Here is a 25,160-nt window from a genome sequence, read left to right as displayed (position 1 = left end):
GCTTCTAGGACTTTGCTAGATATGTGCTATGAATCAATCCTCAGGGCCTTAGGAATAAGATTAGCCATTTATGTGAATGAAAGCAGAGACATCTCTTGCGGTTCTTGTACCTGACCCACTCACCTTTAGGCTTTCCATGAGGACAGCAGAAGAATCCTCCATGGATGGGCCATGGCCTGTCCAGGAGCCACTTGAAGTGCTGGCCTGATGCCAACTGCTCTCAGAGGATGATGTTGCTGAGAGATAATCAATGCCAAACCCACCCATGGCTAGGAATGAAGAGATAAGAATAATTCAAGACGTTGTTCTATCCTTGCCAAATGCCAAAAGCTAGGGAAGGGTAGAGTAAGTTCTTTCACTTTTGCTGAGCAATGAAGTCTGGATCTCACCTGGCTTATCAGTTTTCCACCGATCTGCCGTTCTCCTATCCCTGTTATCTGGAGTCCCAATGGGTCCAAAATTGGAGAATGGGACAGAATTGTGGTTGTGTGTCGGAGGGGAGCTTGGCAGGCTGCTTGGGTTGGAAGAATGAGGAGACTGGCTGGCTGGTGTTGAATGATCTATGAAATAATAGCAACGCAGGACATTAAACAAAGATGTTTCACAAACATGCCAAGAATGAAAGTTTCCTGTAGGTCTGATCACTTAAATTCTGTTAACAATAATCACAAGGTTTCAGGAGAAAGGCAAATAAAGGCCCCAAAAGGGATCCTGCCAAATGCACTCGTCTGTCTTGCTGTGCATGCCTAAGGCACATTCCTTGCCTTACAAAATAAAACAGTACACAGTTTTGTCAAATAAATGCATTCTTTTGGTGTGCCTCTTTCAGGTAAGTATAACTGCTCTTCTCTATCAGAACAGAACTGCCTAACCTTAAAAATTACTATTAACTCTGTATTTTTAAAAGTGCAACTTTTCCTGCAAAGAACGAATATCTACAAATAAAACTAAAAAACAGGTGCAAACCTTAAGATAAAACTCGTATTTTTCTCCCTTACAACTCTGCTCATTACTGAGGATGTAAAACAGCTTTTTCGTGTCATTTATCATATGAACCAGTTCATCAGGCTTTTTTTCCTATTTTCCTTCAGAAGTTACTTTAAAAACAAACAAATAACAACAACAACAAAATACAAACAAAAACCACCAAAACACAATCATACTATCTCTTAATCAACCTGAGTGTACGGGAAATGCAAGGTCTATAATTTAAAGACTAGTCAATACCTGAACTGGCAGGAAGTGATGGAGACCATGGAGTCCCTTCAAAAAGGGAGTACAATGATGTTTCCTGGGGGGCCATTGAGGGATTAAGTTCTGCTTTAGAGCTGGTTGTCAGGTTCTTCCCATATACCTCATTGAACACACTGTTATTTGGGTATCTTTCCTGAAAGACAATGACCACCAAGTTAACAAACTCACGCCAAAGAAAGAGATTTAAGAAAATGCAGTGTTCATGCTCATGGATGCTTATCTTAAGCCTTTCTTTGCAAGACAAACTTTTGAAGGCTTTTACTTCTGTTTCTTTCAGTTTTCCCGTTTAATTCATTTGCCTTTTACTTTCCCTCACCCTTTATTTTGCTCTATGTAAACCACCTGGGTTAGAAAGTATGAATAATTTACTTGCTGAACAACAGAGCCCCAGAGACTTTAACATTAATGAGAAGTTAAACAATTCAAACTTATACAAGTCTCTAGTGTACCCTAATCAAAGGGGGGTGGGGAACAAAATCAAATACCTGGAAAACACCAATATATGGAAGAGAAAGGAAAGAGAAAAACAGACATATTGAAATAGAACGGGAAAGAAAATACTAGCCCACAATAAAAGCACAAAGCAGGATGCTTCACTGTTTACGCACCTGATTGAGAGAGAATCCGGTGAGCGACAGGAAAGAGGATGAATGTGACATGAGTTCTGAGGGCTTCTCCAATAAGGATTTCTTCACAGTCCCGGAAAAAAAGGTAGTTAAATTATGCCTTCCATTTTCTTAATATTAGTTTTAAGATACCATGCAACCAAAAGACCCCAATTTAAGCATACTTGTACTCACCTATCTTGTACAATTTAAAGCTTAGAAGACATAAATTCAAATTCGTTAATGCCATGACACCAGATAAGTGCCAGTTGTCACAGGTGAGTCAGACAGAACCCTCCTGATCAGCACCTCTAATCTAGCACAGAGATCCTGGCAGGGACCCTGGAAACTGGCAGTTTGGAGTGTTCACTAGGAAAGAACCTCAGGAATCCCTTTGTCAACAGTTGCATTTAAAATACTCTCAAAACAAGAAGGGGAACTGATCTGGCACTGTTTCCTCCCTAAATTTTTAAAACACTGACATTAATGACTTTTAAAAAGCCTTTAAATCCATGTGACAACTGGTTTTGTTAGCATGGTTCCTAACAACTCTATTTGTGGTATATTATTAAAATAGTTGCTGAAGTCAAGCTTACATTTATTGGCCCTAAGAAAGTTATTAGGCAAAAAAAAGCTGAATCTCTGATGCTCACTGTCACTGAATTGTTGGTCAACAAAGCATTTATTAAACACCTGCTACATGCAAGGCACTTTCACACACATCATTAACGATGTTAAATATAAGAAGGGCTACCGCAAGGATTTTTTTAAACATGAAAAAAAATCCACTAAAAGGCCCCCCTCCGCTTGTTCCACCATCAGCTTCATTTCCAACGGAAGGGGCAGGCACAACAGGAACAAAGAGATTAGGAAACTAGTGTACAGAGACGTGCTCCCCTGCCTGTCCCTCAAGCCACCGCAGCAAAAAAAAAGGAGCAAGAAAGGCAAACACATAGAGGCAACAGTTTAGTATCTGGACATTCAACAACCTCTAGGCACTGCCATTGCACTACGACTGTTCAAGTGTCTAGGGGATCTTTTATTTCTGCTAATTTTAGTGGGGGAAGTGAGAGGTCTCTGTGGCCACTCACTCAGGAAAATTCTTAAGGGAACTTCAAGTGCCAGGGATGGCAGTTTGTCACGAGAGCCATTAAGCAGCTTTCAGTTCTCCTAATACTAAAATCAATGCACTTTAATCTTATGAATGTCTTCTTACCCCGTGTTTATGGGAAAGAAACAGCGAGAAAGTGGAACTCAAGAATTGTTTTGTTTTATTAAGATGGCATGAAGGAAGCGGGGGAAAGACCTCATAGCATACATCTTTCTTACAGTCCCCCCACCTTAGTAAAATATCTAAACAATGGCATTCTTTGAAATGCACACTGGGTTACAGAAGGTTATTTTTAAAAGATACCACTAATCAATTCTTAGACTTTATTTTATGTCATTCTAGTTACTTCTCTGTGTTCACTCATTTATGTTACTCCAACTATGTTTATAAATAGAGGCCTTTTCATTTTCACTCATTCTGTTTATGAATCTGGCTCTGAATTTAGATCAGGGCTCTTAGTTAACCAAACAGAAAAGAACCACATACTGTTCGGTAAAATCAATCTAGAATTTTTTTATTCAGTAAAACATCTAGAACATTATTTATTTCATATTTTGAATACATGAGGAAAAACCTCACTGTTCCTAAACAAGATTAAATGACACCTAAAATTCCTGGGTCCAGGTGGAAATGATACCTGAAAAGTAAGTTAACTGGCCAGCATCACATTCTGTGTGTGACCAGCCCTGCAGGATGCTTTCTGGATAACATGTAACAAAGCTATAAGATTTGGGGAAACTATGGAATCAGACATGTTTTGCTATGTTCTACTACCATTTGACGGTTAGTTTGGGCAATCAGGAAATAAGTTTTAAAATTCTCTAAAAAAGGAAAGCCCTAGAAAGAAGAAACCACCTATTCCAAGTACTACAAAATCTCAGAAAAGAAGTTGAGGTTAGAGCAAGAAGAAGAATTATGTAAAATACATACAAAGAGGCTTCGTCCAGGAAGAGAGGCGAGAGGCCCCAGCAGAGCTGGGTAAAGATCAGGAGGGTTAGAAAAAATCAGCTCTTCCTCTTCCTCCAAGGCAGCCAGACTCTTTAACAGGTCCGGAGGAAGTAGAGGGGAGCCCTTGGGGTCCTAGTGACAGAAAGGATCACAGTGAGATGCAATAAGGGATGACAAAAGCACAAAGGAGTAGTAGCATGATTGGGGGGATGAAGGCAACTAAAGTCAAGGAGGAAGAAGTAATGAATAGTGAGACAGTATTATGCGAAGAGGAAAAGGCTCTGAAACACCAAAGCAAAGTGACACAAGGACAATGGTAGAGAAAGATCGAAACAACAGAAAGAAGCAAAAGTAGTGACAGAGCAGAACATAAAAGGTTAATGTGGGCAGTGAGTAAAACAATGCCAACGGAGCAAAGTGATTAGCCTATCTTGTGCTAACAGAGAAACAGCTTTTTTAAAAGTTACAAACACATACCTGTTTCTCATGAATAAAAAGCACAAGGACAGGGAACTCCACTATCAAAGATAACCGGCTTTGTTCCTCTCAGAAAACAATTTGTTTAAATATGAAATAAACCTATTTTTAAACTTAGATGATTCAGCCCAACTGAGAGGAGCTTTGTCTCAGAATTCTCTAATATGCTGTGTTAGAGATTTCTGCACATGATTTCTCTGCCAGACCATCACAGGTCAAAATCAGGAACAGAATTCTTCAGCTCCCCCAAATCAAGCATACTATGCAATTGGAAAGAGGAGACCAAAAGCTGCACCCATTTACTCAGCAGCATTCTGCAGCACTAATGAAGCAGAGTGACCTTTATAAACATCTACTTGAGAAATTTAAAGGACATGCATCCCCAGACCTAACTCTGAAGTGCCTGGTGATAGGAAAGGACACACACCTCAAATGGCATCCTGGGCACAGGATCCTGCTCTGGACGGAAGACTCCCGGTGACCGTTTGCCCCTGCGGTCCATGTTGGCTTGCTGTGCCATTACAGCTCTGCTATCAGCCATGCTGTAGGAAGAATCCCAGTAGAATTCTGGGATCTTGACTTCTGAGGAATTATGGTTATATGGCTCCATGGGAAAAGGCTTCATTTTTTTCTCTAGAGGCTGCTGCTGCATTACAGGAGCTTGCACTGACGGCTCAAACAGTTTTATGGGGTCTTGGGTTTGAAGGTAGTAGGGCTGTTTCACAGGCATGATTTTCCCTAATGGGCCTTGAACCTGAGGGGGATTCCACAGCTGTTTGGAGGCATCTGCCTGTTGATACTAAAAAAGAGATGCCTGTCACCAAGATGAGGATAAAATGCAATGTTACTTACACTCAGTACTCAGGAATCACAGAATGAATCTGAGAGATTTTACCACCAACAAAACTCTAGACAATGCAGTTTTGTTTGCTCTTTACGTTTTTCAATACACAGAGCTTTCTGGGAACAGATTAAGGGCACTGAACTCATGTTCTCTTTCAGTTCCATTATTTAAGAGGTTTAACAAATGAGGGTGTGAGTGTGGGTGGGCGTGCACACATTTCTCCTTCTGCTTCAAGTGCTGTGGGATGACAAATTATTTAAGACTGGTATCATTAACACCTCATCTAGATTACGATACTATTTCCCTTCTGTAGTTTAGGTTCAAATAGAGGAAATTATTTACAGAAAATCCTTTTCTATAAAGCTCATAAGTAGTAGCAGCAAAGAATGGTAGTTAAGGTCTATTGTCCTTTACAAAAGTAAAAAGGAGAACACCTGAACTTTCCTAAACAGCAAAGAGAAGACTTATGTGTTCCCATAATCATTACAAGTCTAAGCATGAAGTAGCTGAATGCTTAACTAGTATTTTTAATTAACCAAACACGGAATAATTTCAACCTTCCCCTCTCCTTACTTCAGCTGGACAGTACACACAACTGTAAATTACCTGCTGGAATCCAGAGTGGTGAGGAGGGCTTTTCCCCAAAGCCGGCACAGCTTTTGTAGGGGATTGTTGCTGCTGAGCTAGAGCCTGAACCTGCAACTGGCTTGTAGACTGTGCTGTTGGCTGAGCTGGTAAAGACGTAAGGGGTTGCTGGGAAGGTGGCTGTGGTTGTTGAGGTCCCTGGTTCATCGGCCCTGGTCCAGAGGGCCGTTGCTGGCTATAAGGAATGTGGGACTGTTTCCCAGCTTGCACCTGGTTTCCTGCTGGAGAGTGAGCTGTAGGCTGAAGAAAGGTTCCTGGGACAGAAACACCAGCTGGGAAGGTGTAACCTGAGCCCATAGAAAATGCCACAGGAGGGGGGATAACATAGGTTGGGGGCGGGAACCCTTCAAAACAGAAGAACATAGCTTTAGTTCTAAGGAAACTTAGCAAAAGAAAGACAAAAAATAGTATAGTCATTTTGGGCTGGGGTGGAGAAGAGGTCTTCTAATAAATTATAAAAGACAGGGATCAACCATCAAGTAAGACTGATCAAGTGTCAATCTTTAATCTGATTTCAAGAATTAAATATAGACTATTGGCCGCTACTTCTATCCACGGAGGTAACTGGAGTATCCTAAAGGCAGTTTCTTAGATGCCATGTTTAGTGACAGGAATTCCTTCATAATAACAAGCATACACTTGTACATAAACTACAGAGAAATGGCTCAAAAAACAATTTCATAAACATTAGGGAAAAGAGAACTCCCTTATACCTTTTAACATTATGGTTTAGTAATGTCACTCAGAGTCTAATATTTCTCAGCGGGTTAACAGAAACTCCTACACAGATGGAATTCACCAGAAGAAACTACAAAACATATATTTTTACCTGGCCGGCTGGGAAGAGGAGGGAAGGCTCCAGGGTGATGAATGGGTATGAACTGGGAGTTACTTGCTTGACTTGGGGCTTGAGTTACAGGTGTTTTCCTGGCTTCAGACACTGGAGTCCTTCTTAATTCTGTCTGGGATTTTACCTATGACCAACCAGAAGCAAAACTATCTATAATAATCTGAAACTCAAACATGTCAGAAAGAAGCACCTACTCTAAGAAAGTATTTAAAATTCTACTATGCCCCCCCCGCAAAAAAAAGTATATGCTGCAGATATTTCACTTCACCTAAATTAAAAATGGGAAAGTCAAATTATTTAATTGCCAAAAAAAGTTATAAGGGCTTAGTTTTACTTGTCTAATTATTTTGCTTTCACAATATCATAAAAGTACGAAATACAGAAAAGACCTGAGAACTCATTTGTTTTACAAACGAGACACCTGATGCCAACAGGTTTAAAAAGCTGCCTATGATCTCAAGCCACTGTTATGGGCCTCATGGCCCTGTATTCTCTTAATGTACATGAATTATGAATGAATAATGACCACTAATCCACAGATGAGACACTTTTGGCCCTCAGTTTAACTTCATCTGGGCAGCTTTAAGGGTATCAGTCAGGCATCCACCCTCCACCCTGCAACCCTACCACCCCCAGAATAAATAAGGATACTTTCAGCAGTAAGAAACAGGCCTGAGATCCTACACATGGAGCTGGAGAGAAGTAGATGCCATATGCACTGCTCAAGTAATGTAAAGATGAGTAAAGTGAGTAAAAATAGGTAGCATTTATAGAAAACTCAGGATGAGGTACAGAGGGTGGTGATATATTGACAACTGTCAGGTTTTCTTTAATCATCAATAGTCAGATTTAAAAAGGATGAGACCAGAAAAGAGATTTTATTTTCCATCTGGACCTTTTGGGGAGGCAGTTTCAGAGGATAGAGCCACAGCAGGCAGGAAATGCTGAACTCTTTATCCCTTTAGGGGACACTGGTCCTGTGGCCTTATAATTCTTTTGTTTTCTTCCTTGCCTTTCCCCAACACCTCTCACTTTCTCTGTGCCTTTCCTCAATTTCTACCATGTTTTTCTCTGTTTCTTCCCCTGTTATTAACCTTAAAACAGAACTACTATGTTCTTATTTCTCCCTTTCCCTGCAAAAAACTGTAAGGGAAATGCACTGCAGGTAATGTTTATTTGCAAGCAGACTTCAAAACTGTAAGATTCCTCATGCCTACTGTAAATAAATACATTTGCCAAAATGTGTTAATAATCAAATGGCTACAAACATTAGCGGTGTTAATAAAACCAGCACAGAGTAAAGACTCTTTTGTTTATATGAAATCATCTGTATCTCCTTGGAAAGTTGTGTGTGTGTGTGTGTGTGTGTGTGTGTATTTAAAAGAAAAGTTACAAATAACTGAGCAGTGTGTGTGTGTGTGTGTGTGTGTGTGTGTGTGTGTGTGCATTTAAAAGAAAAGTTACAAATAACTGAGCAGTGTTTATCCTTTCCCAGCAAGAGACTTGGGTTCTTGCTTTACAAATTCCCATGAGCCAGGATAACACTGAGGTTATATAATGCTACTAGCTAGGGCTGGTATAAGTGTCAAGGAAAATAGCCTCATCTTTCCCCAAGAATATATTTTATTTTGTATAGTGAATCTGAAAAACAAAAAACAAAAAACCACCGTGTAAGCCTTAATATACTTGGTTCTATGGGATCTATAAAAGACCCCAAATTTTCCACTATAGCATTAATAAACCACAATTATACCTTCCAAAGAAAATGTAATTCTTTGTGAAATTGATAGCTCTGCAACTGGTTATTTCCAGTCACTTAAACTGGAGAGAACTGACAAAAATCAGGTTGAGATTTTTTTCACTCACATTACAATTCCTGAGAGTTGGTGGAGTACCCATCTACCATAGTTCTTTACATGACCTTACTATGCAGCCTTCTAAGAATGCAATGAAGCTTCCAGAATAGTCAATTCTCAAGGCTTTAGGAACAAAATGAAAAATCTTGCCTTTTGTGTGAGCCTTCCTCTACCTGCTTTAATAGTTCAAATACAGCTTACCTGCACTGCCACATTCTGCTTTCCTGTTTCCTGTAACTTTTCTAAGGTGCATTTCTTGGTTTCTGTTTTCCTCTTGTTGTTGTCCTTCTTTCCATCATTCTTAGTTACAGTTATTCCTTTGCTACAGTCCCTTCTCACCTCTTTGGGAGGAAAACTTCTTCCTTGGTCTCTGTTCACTTCTCGTGGCTTAATGTTCTCTTTGAAGGTGACCACTGGTTTCTCTCCTGTGTCACAGTTGTTGCTTAGATTTCGGCCTGTCGACAGCACTGATTTCAGTCCTGGGTTCCCATCCACAGCCAGTGACTCTATGATGGTTGTTTCTTGCAGAATGAGGTTCTCTTTGGCTTCACTGGGGTCTTCCAGTATTAACTCTGGGATTTCTGTGATAAACAACAATTTCCCTACCTCATTTTCACACTGAATCAGCCTAAAAAAGTAAAAATAAATCCATATATGAAAAACACAAATCTAAAAGACAATAACAACTGAACTGTGTATGGGTCCCACAGCCTTAAAATGTGGGAAACAGCAGGGTATAACGGTGTGGGTTCAGGTAACATAAAAAGCAGTTATGTAAACTCAGATTCTCATTATCCCACTGAACATCACCACCACACATTCCCATGCCCTTTTAATGTTCTCTAATAAGTACAGCTACATTTACTCAGCATGTTTTAAGCACAAGACACTAGACTAGGCCCTTGAAGTAGCTATAATTCCTGTTTTATAGGCGTGAAAACTGAAGCTCAGAGGTATTAAGTTTATTCAAATATGCAACCATGTGAGTGGCTTACAGTACAATATGAACCTGAATACAAAAATGAATATGAAACAGTTGCTGACTTTGGAAAGGTTATAATCAACCACAGTGATCCTAAGGACACACACCTGGGGGAGTGGCAGAACTAGACACTGAATTCAAATCTATCTGACTCTAAAACCTATGCCCTGTCTATTACACCAACTACCATACCTGCTTTATATTTAACTAGCACCATCCTGGTCTGTCTTGACTGAAACTGACCACCATGCCCCTGTCAATACAGATCACCATAACTGTGAACATACAATTTAGTTAGATTTATATAGATGTTTATAAATTGGAGAAAAAGCTCATGATAAACAGTGGCGACAAGGCAAACTCCTCTAAGACAGTATAATGAGAGAACAGAGGTTAAATAAAGAGATACGTATGATCACTAGGGTCATAGTTTGATGCTGTGTTACCAACATTTTGACTTAAGAGTTTACAATCAATAGCATTATACCAAGTCTAAAACTCATGTGGGGGCTGTGTGTGTATCCGATGAGGAATACCTTGGCTGATTATCTGCGATCCATTTGCCTATAGAGATCAAGCGCTGCTGTCGTATTTGTCTTTGCTGACCCTCTTTGTCTCCTGTAATACCCTGGTGGCCTTTGGAAAAATCCAAGTTCCTAAAATTGATATAAGCAAATTATAGAAAATTAAACCTAATGAACTGCAATGGCTTCAGATTTTTCCATACAGGTTAGCTATTTAATGTAAGCAACTGCATTTGTTTGAATTTATTTACGCTCCCAAAGACTGTAAATACAATGAAGCAAAGTAGAAAAGACAATATGCAAAATTCACTATATTAATGTGATATTTTTACTTATATTTCACTTTCTCACAGAGGAGCTCAAATAAATCACCATCTTTTATTAGGAAAGATTCTTTTATCCTAAGAATACAGTTTTCATTAACACTAACCTTGCATTATAAGTAATTTACTTCAAATGACCATGGCAATGCTAAGGGTCTCTGAAACGCCTATTCTGACAAATAGTAGTAATCTATCCACTTTAAGGTGGCCCAATCTAAATCAGAAAAAATGTATACATATCATAAAGTACATACAGCAAAGAACTAACTGACGTTAGAAAGGTAAGTCAACCTAAAAAATAAGGATTTTTCAGATTTCTCATTAAGCTATCTTTAAAAAAAAAAAAAAAAGCAGCAGCATCTAAGAATTGCTAGGCAGTAGGTCAGATACTAAGGATACAAAGATAAATGAGAAATAGTCCCTACCTTAAGGAACAAATAATTATGATTTAATCTGAAGAAATAAAAGCTAAACAAAGAATAAGAGAAGCATAATAAAGAAGGGTTAGTTTCTTCCGATAAGCTTTGAAAAGGTTTCACAGAGTTAAGTGATACCTGAGCTGGACCTTGGACAGGTATGGTTAAGTGCTAACAGGTTGGTAAGGGAAGGGCAAACGAGGAAGTGGGAATGTTCTAGGCATAGCATGAACAAAGTTTTGGAGGAATAAATATACAGAACTATTCAAGTACAGGACATAGTGTATGTATAATATGTGTAAGTATTGGAGGGGGGGAAGGTGAAAGTGGCAGGAAATATGACTGAAAAACTAAGCATTTGGACATTAAGCTAAAACAGATATTATAACAACTGGGGATGGGTAAATTGAAGGTTTTGTATTAGTAATGGGACATCATCAAGCCTGTACTTTAAAAATATAATTGCTGAAGCAGAGTAGAATGGACATATAGGGAAGTTGATTAGGAAGCTTTTTTATACGCTAGGTAAACAGTGATAAAAGCCATCTACCTGAGAGAAGGTCTCAAAGCCAAGAATCCTTGTAACTCAAACTCCTCTGGAAGTGGTGTAGCTACAGAAGGGCAGAAAACAAGATTTGTAAATATCTTAATTAAAATATTGTCATTCAGCACGATATTACTTCTTAAATTAAAAAAAAAAAGTATTTTTTAGACAGAAAGAAACTATAATGCTCATAGTTCTCTGCTCTTCTTTATAGTAATCTTGATAGAATAACTCACCTGTCAAACCCTTGCATGTTGCCTTTGGGCCCTAGACATTGTCCTAATACTCACCTACTACTCAGTGCTGAGGAGGATGGTTACAATGGACATTTTTCCCCCCCTAGCAGCCTTAAAGATTCAAAGCCTCGGATCCATTAATCACAATGTTTAGATTATCTCCTTGTTAACTCAAAGTATTGAATACCAACATTGACATCACTTGGGAGCTTGTAAGAAATACAGAATCTTGGGCATTATCCTAAACCTACTGAGTCATAAACTGCATTTTAACAAGATCCCAGGTGACTCATTTGCAAATATGATGCTTGAGGGGCACTGATGTAATGGAAGAAAAATAATCAGAAAGGAGTCAACTACGGATTGTTCAGTGCAGGATTATTTATAATGGGGAAATTTTTTAAGCAAATGGACAATGATAAAATAAATTATGGCAGAGCCACAGGACGGAATATTAAGCAGCCTGTAAAAATCATGTTCCAAAGTGTTTAAATGACAAAGGAAAAGGCTAACAAAGTAGTGTTAAATTATAAAGCAGGTACAAAGTTGTATTATGTTAAATTATAAAGCAGGTACAAAGTTCCATCAATCACATGCAGGTTGTGTGTATGTACACATAAGTAAAAGCCTCAAAGAAAATACACTGTCATGTGAATAGTACAGAAAGTATCTCTGTATGAAAGAATTAAGGGCGACGTGTGTTATGTTTGTATGTCCCAAATGTTCTATGATAAGCAAGTATTACTTTGAAAGAATAATGTTGTTCACATTAGTTCCTTAAAAAAAACTACTAAGAGTGAGGAGGAAAGGAAGATGGAAAGAATCTGAAGGTACTACACTCTCTGGACTCCTATGCAAATGTAGCTAAATAGGAGAATAAGCTGCTGAGAGAACTGGAGGAACATTACCTCTATTTCCACCCACTTAATCAATATAGAGCTCAAAGTCACTTCTGAGTTACTACATTTAAAGTCAAACACTTAAGAACAAAACCCTGTTTTTCTCTGGCGTTAAGCCCACTATTAGTGATGGAGAACAATGTCAGTGACACAAGATTAAGGTAGCCCTTACCATTAGTACTTGAAAGATCCTCTTCATGGGGATGGAAACTATTCAGAAGAGAAATTAGCCAAGGCCAAATGCTGTAAATTAAACAGATAGTTGAGACTTTATTTTTGCATGAAAAACCAGAACACTAATAAGCCATGAAAGTGTTACCTATAGGACCGTGACTATGTATTTTTCCCTTGCTTCAGCATTTTAAAGGCTGTATGATTTCCTAAAACATATTTCCAAATGTGTCTAGATAAGAAACACCAAAAGGGCCAAATTTCCATGATAGAGACCTACTACTGCAGATTGTTTCCCAGGCTCCTAATTTAACAATTAGTAAAATTAATTTGTCAGTTTTAAACATTGATATTTACTGAGAAATTTTTGACCAGAGAAATAGCACATTATGTTTTTACAGTTTTCACATACATTATCAGTTGTGGAACCCATTACTAGTTTTTAATCTGTGATGGGGGTGTGGTTACATCATAGTCAAATCACATCCTCTGTTCAAAGTGATGACTATGCCTTTTTATGATACAACAAAATCCACACATTGCTGTAATATCCTTACCTCTGTTTCCTAATACAAAAGTTTTGCCAAAGTTTGCAAAATATTAAAAAATATTCTTAATATTTAGTTAAAATATTAAAAATAATCACAATCTACTGAAGGTAACATTAAGGTTTTCTTGAAATATTTAACAACCAATGTTGGTGAAAAGTGTGTTTTAAAAAAAGAAAGCCCTGGGCTTCCCTGGTGGCGCAGTGCTTGGGAGTCCGCCTGCCGATGCAGGGGACGCGGGTTCGTGCCCCGTTTCGGGAGGATCCCGCGTGCCGCGGAGCGGCTGGGCCCGTGAGCCGTGGCCGCTGGGCCTGCGCGTCCGGAGCCTGTGCTCCGCAAATGGGAGGGGCCACGACAGTGAGAGGCCCGCATAACGCAAGAAAAAAAAAAAAAAAGAAAGCCCAAGGTGAGTTGCCCAGGATACAGAAATTGGAGGTACATCACCACATCACAGAAAAAACCTGGAAGCTGACAACTATTTCTGACAGTTTTACACTTTGAAATATGGGAATATGCTGCTTGAAAAAATATAAATGAATAATATAGAAAAAATATACAAGGAAATAAACACTGAAGAATAAATGTCTGCTACAAGTCTTTGGGGACGTAACGAATTATGAGACAGTTGAAAAATAAGGTTAATAACCCAAAAAGAATGTTAGACTAGAACAACAATGTCTTTATGCAACAAATATGAGATCTCAAGAAACAGACTACAGAAAAAGAGTGTGAGAAATGATTTAATGATATATTGCTTTACCCCACTGTGGGTTACTTAAGTCTAACTTTGCTTTCTACAAAGGAAAAAAATACATCACTATTTCATGCATTTGTTAGCTTAAGATAACATGCTCTCAAAAAAAAGTACAGAGGAAAACAAGTTCTAGAAATTGCAAAGGCCCAAAAGCAAGAAACTGAAGGTCATTTGAATATATATAAAACTCTGAGTTCACAAAGAGGAATTGTTTTTTTCATCATTTAAAAGATATAAATGAAGATTATTACACCTTGATAAATCAGACATATAAGGAAAATCTTCAGTTTCAGAGAAATACCCCACACTAGCCTAAAATGAGTAGTAACATAATTTAAGACAGAATGAAATACCTGCAAGGCCAAATTCTAAAGATCCCAACAAATCTAAAAGAAGGAATGGGGAAGAGAAAATGACAGGGAAGAAAAAGTAAAAAAGTTTGTAAATAAACTATTCCTTCTGGCTGAATATCCTTTGCAACGATAAGAAATGGGAATGCACTGGGAGTTCCCTGGTGGTCTAGTGGTTAGGACTCGGCGCATGGCCCGGGTTCAGTCCCTGGTCAGGGAACTGAGATCCTGTAAGCTGCGTGGCATGGCCAAAATAAAATTAAAAAGAGAAAGGAAAAAAAAAAAGAAAGAAAGAAATGGGAATGCACAGAATGGGCCTAAAAGATCACTGTATAGGAACAAAAAACCAAATAAAAATATCAAAGCTTCTTTCACAGCATTACTGATGTAAGTTACTGAACCAAACACAAGTTCTAAAGTACACACAGGAAGGAAAAATGTCTACCTCTGGTCGAGAAATGAAAACCCGGTGCAAGAAAGCAATGTCTAAAAATATGTATGACTTACTAATACCTACATTGGCACAGAAAGGAGATGTGTAGTATGTTGTACTAGGTTGCTAAACTCTATTCATGACAATGTCAAAAATGAAGGTGCTTAAAGTTAGGTTTGAGGGGAAAAGAGGAAAGAGAAGTATGCAGTAAGAGGGATCACAGGGTCTTAAATGTGGCTTGGACATTTTCTAAGTTGTGACCTTGGTCAATGTGTAGATACTGGGCCACAAAGCAGATATTTCAGAGACTCTCCTAATATCCACCATCAAAATATGCAGGGGAAAAAAATATATATGCAGGGGAGGAACTTCCCACTCACTGCAAAGCCTTACTGGAAATATTTATTCCTATAATCAAAGATACACTGAAAGCTTTCATTTGTCACTGTAAAATGAATAGTTCCTAAGAACTGTCAGAATTATTCTGAGTAGAAATTACAGAGAAAATAGTGAGAGCCAAAATAACTTCCAATCTTCTATGCTTAAAACAAATATAACTCAAATCAGGTGTTACTAAAAGGCAACAAACAGCTTATGTACAGAAAAGAATGGAAGAAGTAAAAATCTCTTCCCTTCAACTCCTAAGCATAAAATTGGGGCATATGATAATGAATAAGAAACAAACTGGTTTTACTTCTATTTCATTTTGAAATGTGAAAAATGCCTTTTCCCCAGGATGGCAACCAGGAACAGGGGGAGCACACAGGGAGTCAGAAATCCTTAAGATTGTGCCTCGCATGAAGAATTCAAACAAATAAATAAAAAGCATACAAAGAAGTCTTCAGTTCAATTTCTAGAGAGTAGGTGGAAAACACAAAGTTTTCCATTATTCCAATACTGTTTTAGAAGGCAGTTTCTACATATCTGAATATCAAACAAACAAAGCACACAAGCTAACATGAAACTCTGAGACACTTACTACTGTCTTTCATCCACCACTGCCTCCTGAAAGACCCTGGGTCTGAGTCTCAGCCAGTCCATGGAGACCTTGACTGCAGGTAGGGGATAGGCATTGTAGGATTCCTCCTGAGACTTGTTCTGGAGAGGACACTTGCACAGGATGCCAAGAAAAGACACTTAAAGAAAAAATGTGTTCAGAGAGCATAAGATATTTGAAATTGTGTACCAGTCCGAATTAAAATATTATTATGAGCCTCCTGCTGTATCCTACTTAATACTTAAAATATCTTACAGCTTCTTTCTAAAAAGCCATTTTCTTTCCTATGTTAAAAATGTTATAGATACAGTTGATGAGGGGGTGTCAGCAGATAAACGGACAGAACTTAGGGTTTAGGCCCCTGATTTGATATTAAGAAATGTAGGACACTTTTTAATGTTACTAATGCTTTGTTATAATGATGAAAATGCCTAAGATCATGCTTTCCAAAGAAGATGGCATAGAAAGTTAAATGATTTAATACTCACTAAAGAGGGCCAGCAACTGTGTCCAACACAGCTGTTCATCTTGGCTATAACTATGCTGTTCCGTTTCATTGCTAAAGTCACGAAGGTGATGAAGTTGAAACAGGTTAATGACAGTGACGTGAACTAACTGCTGAGAGTTGAAAGCTTTTTGGAATAGCAGCCTCTGTAAAAGAAGACAGGAATATTGAATATATTATCAAGAACAGAAGCCATCTTTGACACAAGAATTAAACTGGCAGTCTGCATTTAAAGCCACAAAGGTAACATTTATAGATGAGTATTTTTTTTTTTTTTTTTGCGACATGCGGGCCTCTCACTGTTGTGGCCTCTCCCGCCGCGGAGCACAGGCTCCGGATGCGCCGACTCAGCGGCCATGGCTCATGGGCCCAGCCGCTCCGCGGCATGTGGGATCTTCCCGGACCGGGGTGCAAACCCATGTCCCCTGCATCGGCAGGCGGACTCTCAACCACTGTGCCACCAGGGAAGTCCCTATAGATGAGTATTTTAATTGAGTCTGACATGGTCTGATGTTTCTCATGTTGACTTTTTGCCTTGAAAGGATTAAACCCAGACACCACAGAGCTGTTTGAGCTGTTTTTTTTTTAAACAATACTTTTTTCCATGAGACATTATACATATATATTTTATAATTAAAAAAATACATTTATTTATTTATTTATGGCTGTATTGGGTCTTCATTGCTGTGCATGGGCTTTCTCTAGTTGCAGTGAGTGGGGGCTGCTCTTCATTGTAGTGCATGGGCTTCCTATTGTGGTGGCTTCTCTTGTTGCGGAGCACGGGCTCTAGGCATGAGGGCTTCAGTAGTTGTGTCACATGGGCTCAGTAGTTGTGGCGCACGGGCTTAGTTGCTCCACAGCATGTGGGACCTTCCCAGACCAGGGCTCAAACCTGTGTCCCCTGCATTGGCAGGTGGACTCTTAACCACTGCGCCACCAGGCAAGTCCCTGTATATTTTTAAAATATGATCTGAGACAAACATTTTAGGGGACTATCAATAAATTCATACATCTTAATCCATTAGAAGCTGTTTTATAAGAGATGCAAACATACTAAAATATTAAACTGGGACCAATGACTAGAAAGTAGGTGCACAGAGTGAAAATCAAAATTTCAAATAAAAAGACTCAAAAAATATGTTTTGAACTCTTGGTACATAATAGATGACTTAATAAATTTGTCATAAGATTTACTCTTTCAAAGGCTTGACACATTTAAAGAAACTTATTTATTATTTTTAATATTTTTTTATTTATTTAATTTTTGGCCCTGTCAGGTCTTAGTTGCAGCATGCGGGATCTTTTGTCGCGGCGTGCAGGCTTCTCTCTAGCTGTGGTGCGCAGGCTCCACAATGTACAGGCTCAGTAGTTGCAGCACGTGTGCTTAGCTGCCCTGAGGCATGTGGGATCTTAGTTCCCCAACCAGGGGTTGAACCCACGTCCCCTGCATTGGGAGGTGGATTCTTAACCACTGGACAACCAGGGAAGTCCCAAAAGAAACTTATTTATAAATGAGATAGATAGCAAGAACATATCTGGAACACAGGGTAAATGGTAAACTAAAGCAATCATTAACAAGTGTTATAGGTGCTTGAACAAATTATTACACTTACATTTTCCCCTATTAGAAAAGCATGGTCTACATAATCAAATTTCTTTTACTTAATAACTAGGTGTTCACAGTGACCTGCTAATAAGCACTATATGGAAAAATTCACCTACATGCTCTCAGTTAGCCTTAACTTCATCACCCTTTCTACCTTAATATCTACAGAAATTTAGATTACTCCCATATAAAATATTTTTCAAACACAAGTTCCTAACAAAGTTGATAGCTATTAGAGATAATACCTGGCTTTGCCCTACACTTTAGCATAGCCAAGTACTCTCCCTCCCCAGGGAAAATTTTTGGAGAAAGTGGGCGATTCACTGTCACTAGCCTTATGGTGGGAAACAGAAAACTACTTACAGTTCTACCAGCAGTGACAAGAGATCCTACCATCTCAGAAATTTACAGCTGCCTCTGTTTAGCCTATTCTGAGATTTTTTTTTTTTTTACAGAGTTAAAGAATCGGAAATATCCAGAATAAGTTCTATAATTCTACTAATAAGACCTTTCACGTTATCATTGGAAAAGAATACAATTCTACTTTTCTTTAACTCTGTTCTCCCTATCATCTCTCTGTTTCCTTGTCATCTGCCTTTCCAGTATACACATCAAGAATGCTCACTCCTTTTCTAAAGATATCGACCATTTTTCTTTCCTCTACTCCAAATGTCCTGAAATGCTATCTCTTCTCCAGAGTTCTCCCTCAAAACTTCTCCTTCAATCTCTACATCCAACCTTATAGATCAAGCTGATCATTTACAGAAATGCATAATATTGGCATGAGAATATTAATTTGTATTTTTCAAAAAGCATTTTTTCCTGAAGTATAGTTTTTAGCAATGTATCCCTTGTATCTATAAATCCACTGGCATTTATTTTAGAAGGTGATGTCCTACCAAACAAATCCTAGCCCTTTAAAAAAATTTTTCTAGTGTGTGCACAGAAACATTAAAGCGTGAGTGCAGCCTAGTACTAGCAAATGATAATGTAAGTTCATGAACACACAGACTTTGTCTTGTTCTCCCCTGTATATCTCTAAGAGCTTCAGAAAAGTACACAGTAGACAGTAGGTACTCAAACACTTAGTGAAGGAATAACCCAGACCTTTAGAAGTAAATATGTAATTATTCACTTGTAATTTCATAACATTTGGATTGTATTTTAGTAAACGAGAGGAGTTCCCTGGGAACAAAATCAAACCGGAACTGACTTATCGTTCCTCAAAGACACTTTCAACAGCAGTTGAGGAATATACTGAACTAAATACCATTAAGAAACAGCACACATTTAACAGATAGAAAAAGCCTTGTATCTCAATTCCTAAATCCCAGGCCTTAAGTCCTTCAACGAACCTCAAGTTGGTACACGTTTCTGCTTAGTAGCTAAAGACTTGCTAGTTAGACAGATACACTGATGTTTACATGTGGATAATACTAATTATCTATAAAGGCTTTAGAAATACTTACTCAACTATGCTAAAATTTCACTCCAACAACTTTCTTCTGACATTTCAGTACTGGGTGAGGTTTAAAATAGATCTGCCTCATACTATGTTTAACTCAGAGTGTTGGAATGATATTTCAAAGTGTATTTTAGCAATTGCCCACATACACCCCCCAGAACTTCACATTCAGAAATATATCTGAAGAGAGTATTAGTATTTGAGGTTGAACCAAATACAAAATTGACTAGATTCTATACAAGAATAACTTACATAGAGAAGATCTCACTAAGGTAGGTCCCCCCTTCCTCCCCATTTAGGGAGTATATCTTTCACAGAACCAGAGCTGGAAGCAAGATCAAAATGTCATCTGGTCCAACTCCCTGCTAGTTAATGGGACTGCACCTAAACCGTCCAAGAAAGATGGCTGTCAATCCGACTCTTAATCTCTCAAAAGAGAGACCACCTCAGTAACCCCCTACAGTCTTTATTTAAATTTTAAGATTTTATTTCTGACCTCAGGAAGACAAAGGTGGGTTACTTTAAAATAATCCTTCATAGAACTGAAAACTTATAATGAAACTATTTAGCCTTGTTTGTTCTTTCTAGGCTGAACAGCCTAGGGCTTTAAAAAATTGGTTGCTTCTTTCATGTACCCAACTCTATAAATCATGGGCTAAATTTAAATAGGTCACTAAGAGAAGCAAAGAACAGAAGGGGACTCTAGAAGCTTATTTTAAAACAAACTATGTCTATTATAGTTATTTAGTATGATCTCTTACACATAAAAAATATCAACTAAAAATGATTATCTGTAAAAACTATTTCACACTGACTATATTTGGCTAATTTATTATCTCAACTGTCTAAGTTCAACAATCTCTGGAATGTGAAACTTTTATAATACTTATAAAACTGTAAAGTAGTTACAGACAATTCCCCAAGTGTATAGATACTCAGAAGTAACCAAGAAATATAAAATGTTCTTTGAGACTGTCTTGTTTACTGTTGATTCTAGTGACTAAAACAGTGACTGATACATACTAGTCAAATATTTGTTGAATATATGAACTAAAAATAAAATTAATACTAATACTTACTTTTGACTCCTCCAATATTATATAAATTATACTACATTTAAACTGCTAATTTAATATACTAATAAAAAATTATTTTCATATATATAAATAGAACAAAGGTTACTTAATTTTATCTCCTTATACAAATTAGTACAACATACTCCTGTTGAATGAAGCTCTCATTTTACATTCCTTCAATCAGCCACAAACTCTGATAGATCAAAGCACAATGAGAACAATGCGCTCGGTTTGCAGAATGGGGTTACTATCTATGAAGTAGGTAACAGAATCATATTTAAATACAGAAACCATCAAATGTAGGACTTCCAAAACTGAGAAAAGAAAGGTGCTTGGTCTGAGAAGGAAGGAGGAAAAATTGTTTTTTCCCACTATGATATTTTCTGCCAAATGATATTTTGAGCTACTTAGTGAAAACACTGCTGCTGTATTTCTTTACATAGACAGCACCTCAGTTTAAACTGAAGGAATGCTGTATGCAAGAATTTCACATGCTTTAAATTTAGGTTTTATCAACAGTTTGCAATTAAGTAATGACATAAAAAGTGGGAGTAAGCCTTCTCCAAATCTTACGTTTCCTCATTTAGACAAGACAAAAAATTCTCTATTTAAAAAAATCTAACCTTAAACTGTTCTTCCAATTTCTCTCGAAGAGGGCTCAACTTTTCCAAGCTCTTACTCAGGTACACATGACCATGGAACTTAATAAAGGCCTTGATGAAGTCAGAAACACCCCATTTGGTTTTCACCTCATCCCGGCTGAAACGAAAGAAAAACTTCCATGAATCTTAAGCAACAAAATGGCTAAAACCTCTTACAGGAGACTTCGATTTGCAAAAACACATTATTTGAGCACCTGTGACTCAAGGAGAGGATTCGGCATCTGACTGACTTTTCAACTGCAACACACTCAGATGAGTCAGTACTCAGCAGCCTGTACTCCTCCACTGGGAACAAATCAGAGGCTGACTGGTTGAAATTCAGTGATGACTACATGCAAAACTATTGTAATGTATATGTTTAGAAATTAGGCAAACCTAAGAGAAGAGAAGCATAGGTAACTGGCCATTATTTCTTACATGCCCAAATTTGAGGGGTGAAGGCTACCAGGTTACAAAGTCCTCTTGGAAAAGTCAACCCTACCTTTCCAGTGCTTTAGAAAGTGCTTTTTGTAGATTAGTAGAGGCAGCTGGGAAAGGGAACTTCACAGCAATGCTTCTGCAGTAGTAGAAAATTGTGGTCAGATGGTCTCCTTTGGAAGAAGCTAAGATAGCCAACTGATTGTAAGGCTGACCTAGAGGAGAAAGTTAATATTCTAAAGCAACCCAAAATGCATGAAGTCTTGCTATCAGAACACAGAAGGTCAGTTTTTAAATCTTTATATTAACAATGGGGAGTATTTTATGAAGTAAATCTCATGACTATCTCATTAAAATGGCATAATGTAAAACAGCACACTTCAGCTATGGTACATATTATATTTAGGTTGAAAAGTCACATAATTAGGATGAAGAGCACAGTAAGTTCAAATAAGACTTCAGAAAGGGCTAGACAATAAATATTTTTGGCTTTGTGGATCTAAGAGTCTCTATCACAACTACTCAACTCTGCTATTTTAGTGGGAAAGCAGCCACAGACAACATGAAATAATTTGTCCAACTGCCATCCCTGCCTTCAAGCGGCTCCTTTAGAATTTAAAGGACTTTCAATGTGGCTTAACAAGAATGTAGATCACCAAACATGTACAGTAATTTAATTCAAGAATCACTGCTAATGCCTATCTTGGGAGCCATCAAAAGACAAAAGCATTATATTTTAGTAATAAAAGAGAATTTTTCTAGGAGGGAAATGATGGTATTAAAAAGAAAATTAGGGGGCTTCCCTGGTGGCGCAGTGGTTGAGAGTCCGCCTGCCGATGCAGGGGACGCGGGTTTGTGCCCCGGTCTGGGAAGATCCCACATGCCGCGGAGCAGCTGGGCCCGTGAGCCATGGCCGCTGAGCCTGCGCATCCGGAGCCTGTGCTCCGCAACGGGAGAGGCCACAACAGTGAGAGGCCCGCATACCGCAAAAAAAAAAAAATCAGGCACATATTTAAAAAAAAAAAAAAAAAGAAAATTATTCTATAAGTAATTAAGGAAGCCAGAGTTGTTGAAACAATTTTAGATCACATTAGGAGATATTCTATTTATACTGCTTTACTGACAATCATAATATTAGTTAAAAAAATTTATTTCCAGTTACAGAGAATGTACAGTTAAAAGGAAAAATATAATAATCAATACCAAAACTCAACATTTTTTGGTTTCTTAACACTTGAAAGATGAGCCTTGAACTATTTACCATTTTTCTATATCTAGAGTAAAGTGTCATAATCAACCACAAGTTGACATGGCCCACTCACCATTAGAGGGGACAAGCTGAGCCGCATGCCTATAGTAGGACTCTGCCTGGCTGGTCTGGTTTCTGTATCGAGCTGAGAGGAGGAAAAAGAAAGTTTAGTTTAAAAACAAACAAACAAACAGATAAAACAAGCATTAGGGTAATATTTCCAAAACAGCTATAGTTTAACAATTTAAAATTAATAAACACATTAAAATTAAATTAAGATGATTAAAGAAAGAAAATATTTTAAAACAAATTAACTATAGGATTATGTGTGAAGTGTCTATCCAGCCTTCCCTATTTGGGACATTCAGCATGTAACCAATTTTAAAGCTTACCTAGCCCCCTTTTTCAGGTCCTCTAGTGTCATGCATCACCAGCTCCCACTATGGACTATGCTGGTGACCTGGAGCCGGCCCACAAGAAGGGGTGAGTTATATGGCACTTAAAAACAAAACAAAACAAAAAACACTATACAATATGATCTGAAATTTATGTATTTCTTCAATATCTTATAAAGTGATTTTGAAAAATGCTTCATACCAGACTTCCCTGGTGGCGCAGTGGTTAAGAGTCCACCTGCCAATGCAGGGAACACGGGTTCGACCCCTGGTCTAGGAAGATCCCACATGCCGCGGAGCAACTAAGCCTGTGCACCACAACTACTGAGCCTGCACTCTAGAGCCTGCGAGCCACAACTACTGAGACCGTGTGCCACAACTACTGAAGCCTGCACGCCTAGAGCCCGAGCTCTGCAATGAGAAGCCACCGCAATGAGAAGCCCGTGCACCGCAACAAAGAGTAGCCCCTGCTCGCCACAACTAGAGAAAGCCTGCGTGCAGCAACGAAGACCCAATGCAGCCAAAAATAAATAAATAAATAAATCTTGAAAAAGAAAAATACCTCATACCTATTGCAATATTATTTATGTGTGTGCAAAGAATACATTGAAAGCAAAACCAATCTAAATATACTACTCACTGAATCTCCCTGTAGAAATTTTAGTGTTTACTTTGATGTGACCTCTCATGAAGTCAATGATTTATGACATCAAGAAATCTAAAATCTTTGAACTTAAAGCAGTAATGCTCTCCATTCCTTGATATTTGAGGACAGCCAAAACATAATCCTATAGTTAATTTGTTTTACAACCCTTTTAGGTCACCTTAAAGGAATGAACAAGAATAAATAAGTTATATAACACTCCCAGATAAAATATATAAAATGGAAATACAAATCTAACTGTAAAGAGGAAACAATTAAAAATGAGCTTTTAATGCACAGATAGGAAGAAAAAAAAAAGGCAATCTAAGCTTCAGAATGACTAATTTTTATAAACCCCACAATTCCAAAGGAGTACAGACTTTAGAAAATATTATGGCACCACTCTTGAAAAATTTAGCTTTGATTATATTTTTGCTGGTTTATTATTTGCCTACAACTGCATAAAGTCTGAATAAAATTTAAATCTGAATATGAAAGTTACTTCCTTCAAGATCCTTTGCCAATCCCAAAGCATTCCGAAAATCTAGGTTCCTTAAAATACATTTTATAGTTTCCTCTTATGACAATTTAAGTTGTGTGTGTATTTTTAAAGGAAAATAATTTCTTTCTGTGACTACTCCAAAGAAAAGCATGAATGCATTATCAATTCCTTCACACCAATGGCTCACCAATGTCTCCAAGGTGGACGAGGCAGTGCTGGCAGATATAGGAACAGGAGCTAGACTGTGGCTTCACTATGGCGCTGGTATGCGTCTGTTTATTGCTGATAATTCCCAATTGGGAAGACTTCACACGGCATGGTAAATCTACATTAAACACTGTACACAGTTCTTGTAATAACTAAAAGAAGAACATAAGCAAGATTTAGTATTGAGTCAGAACTGGTAAGTCAGAAGTGCTCTAACAGTAAAGTTTGCATGTGTAACTAATATCACATACTACTGACACCTGAGATAGGATAACCTTTCATAGGATAACTAGTAACATTCATTACAAATCACATCTTTTGAGTTCTCAAGAATTAGAGCAATCCAGGATGTACATCTAAAAGGAAAAGCAGCATTAAAAAAAGGACCACTTAAGGAGGGTATTCAGACTCATTCAGCAAGCAACTCCATGAAATTATCTATCTATCTTCTTTTCCTCTTAGAAACACACAAAACCCATTAAACACTGGTGGTTGGTTACAAATTTGACTTAAATACAAACCAACATATTTGGCAGACTTCAGGAGTTTCTTGAGACTTATTTTGTTAAGCCCAAGGTCAACTTGTGCCTTTGCATACACAAAAGATCTCATGGTACTACAGATCTGGAAGGAACTTCCGATATTATGTAGAGCACCCACTCTTTC

General features: G+C 38.0%; 1 protein-coding gene across 6 annotated transcripts in view; it reads right to left on the bottom strand.

The window, feature by feature from the left end:
* SMG7 (SMG7 nonsense mediated mRNA decay factor) overlaps positions 1-25,160 on the bottom strand; it is a 73,876-nt gene that overhangs the window by 2,928 nt on the left and 45,788 nt on the right. For 2 of the 6 annotated variants that reach the window (XM_007450140.1, XM_007450137.1), the window contains 18 exons: positions 24,475-24,646; positions 22,821-22,892; positions 21,563-21,713; positions 21,043-21,178; positions 16,256-16,418; positions 15,750-15,906; positions 12,687-12,757; positions 11,386-11,446; positions 10,109-10,228; positions 8,792-9,218; positions 6,714-6,858; positions 5,846-6,228; positions 4,823-5,194; positions 3,901-4,050; positions 1,863-1,943; positions 1,228-1,387; positions 390-560; positions 124-269 (listed from right to left, as the gene is read on the bottom strand). In XM_007450140.1, the coding sequence (XP_007450202.1) occupies positions 124-269; positions 390-560; positions 1,228-1,387; positions 1,863-1,943; positions 3,901-4,050; positions 4,823-5,194; positions 5,846-6,228; positions 6,714-6,858; positions 8,792-9,218; positions 10,109-10,228; positions 11,386-11,446; positions 12,687-12,757; positions 15,750-15,906; positions 16,256-16,418; positions 21,043-21,178; positions 21,563-21,713; positions 22,821-22,892; positions 24,475-24,646 (3,138 nt within the window). The remainder of the gene's footprint in view (positions 1-123; positions 270-389; positions 561-1,227; positions 1,388-1,862; positions 1,944-3,900; positions 4,051-4,822; positions 5,195-5,845; positions 6,229-6,713; positions 6,859-8,791; positions 9,219-10,108; positions 10,229-11,385; positions 11,447-12,686; positions 12,758-15,749; positions 15,907-16,255; positions 16,419-21,042; positions 21,179-21,562; positions 21,714-22,820; positions 22,893-24,474; positions 24,647-25,160) is intronic. The other 4 variants (XM_007450141.1, XM_007450139.1, XM_007450138.1 and 1 more) reach the window with 3 other exon arrangements.

Source organism: Lipotes vexillifer, unplaced genomic scaffold, assembly GCF_000442215.2.
Source record: "Lipotes vexillifer unplaced genomic scaffold, Lipotes_vexillifer_v1.1 scaffold97, whole genome shotgun sequence".
Lineage (NCBI taxonomy): Eukaryota > Metazoa > Chordata > Mammalia > Artiodactyla > Lipotidae > Lipotes > Lipotes vexillifer.
Note: the sequence above shows the minus strand (reverse complement) of the source record. Positions and strands in the feature narration are given on the sequence as shown.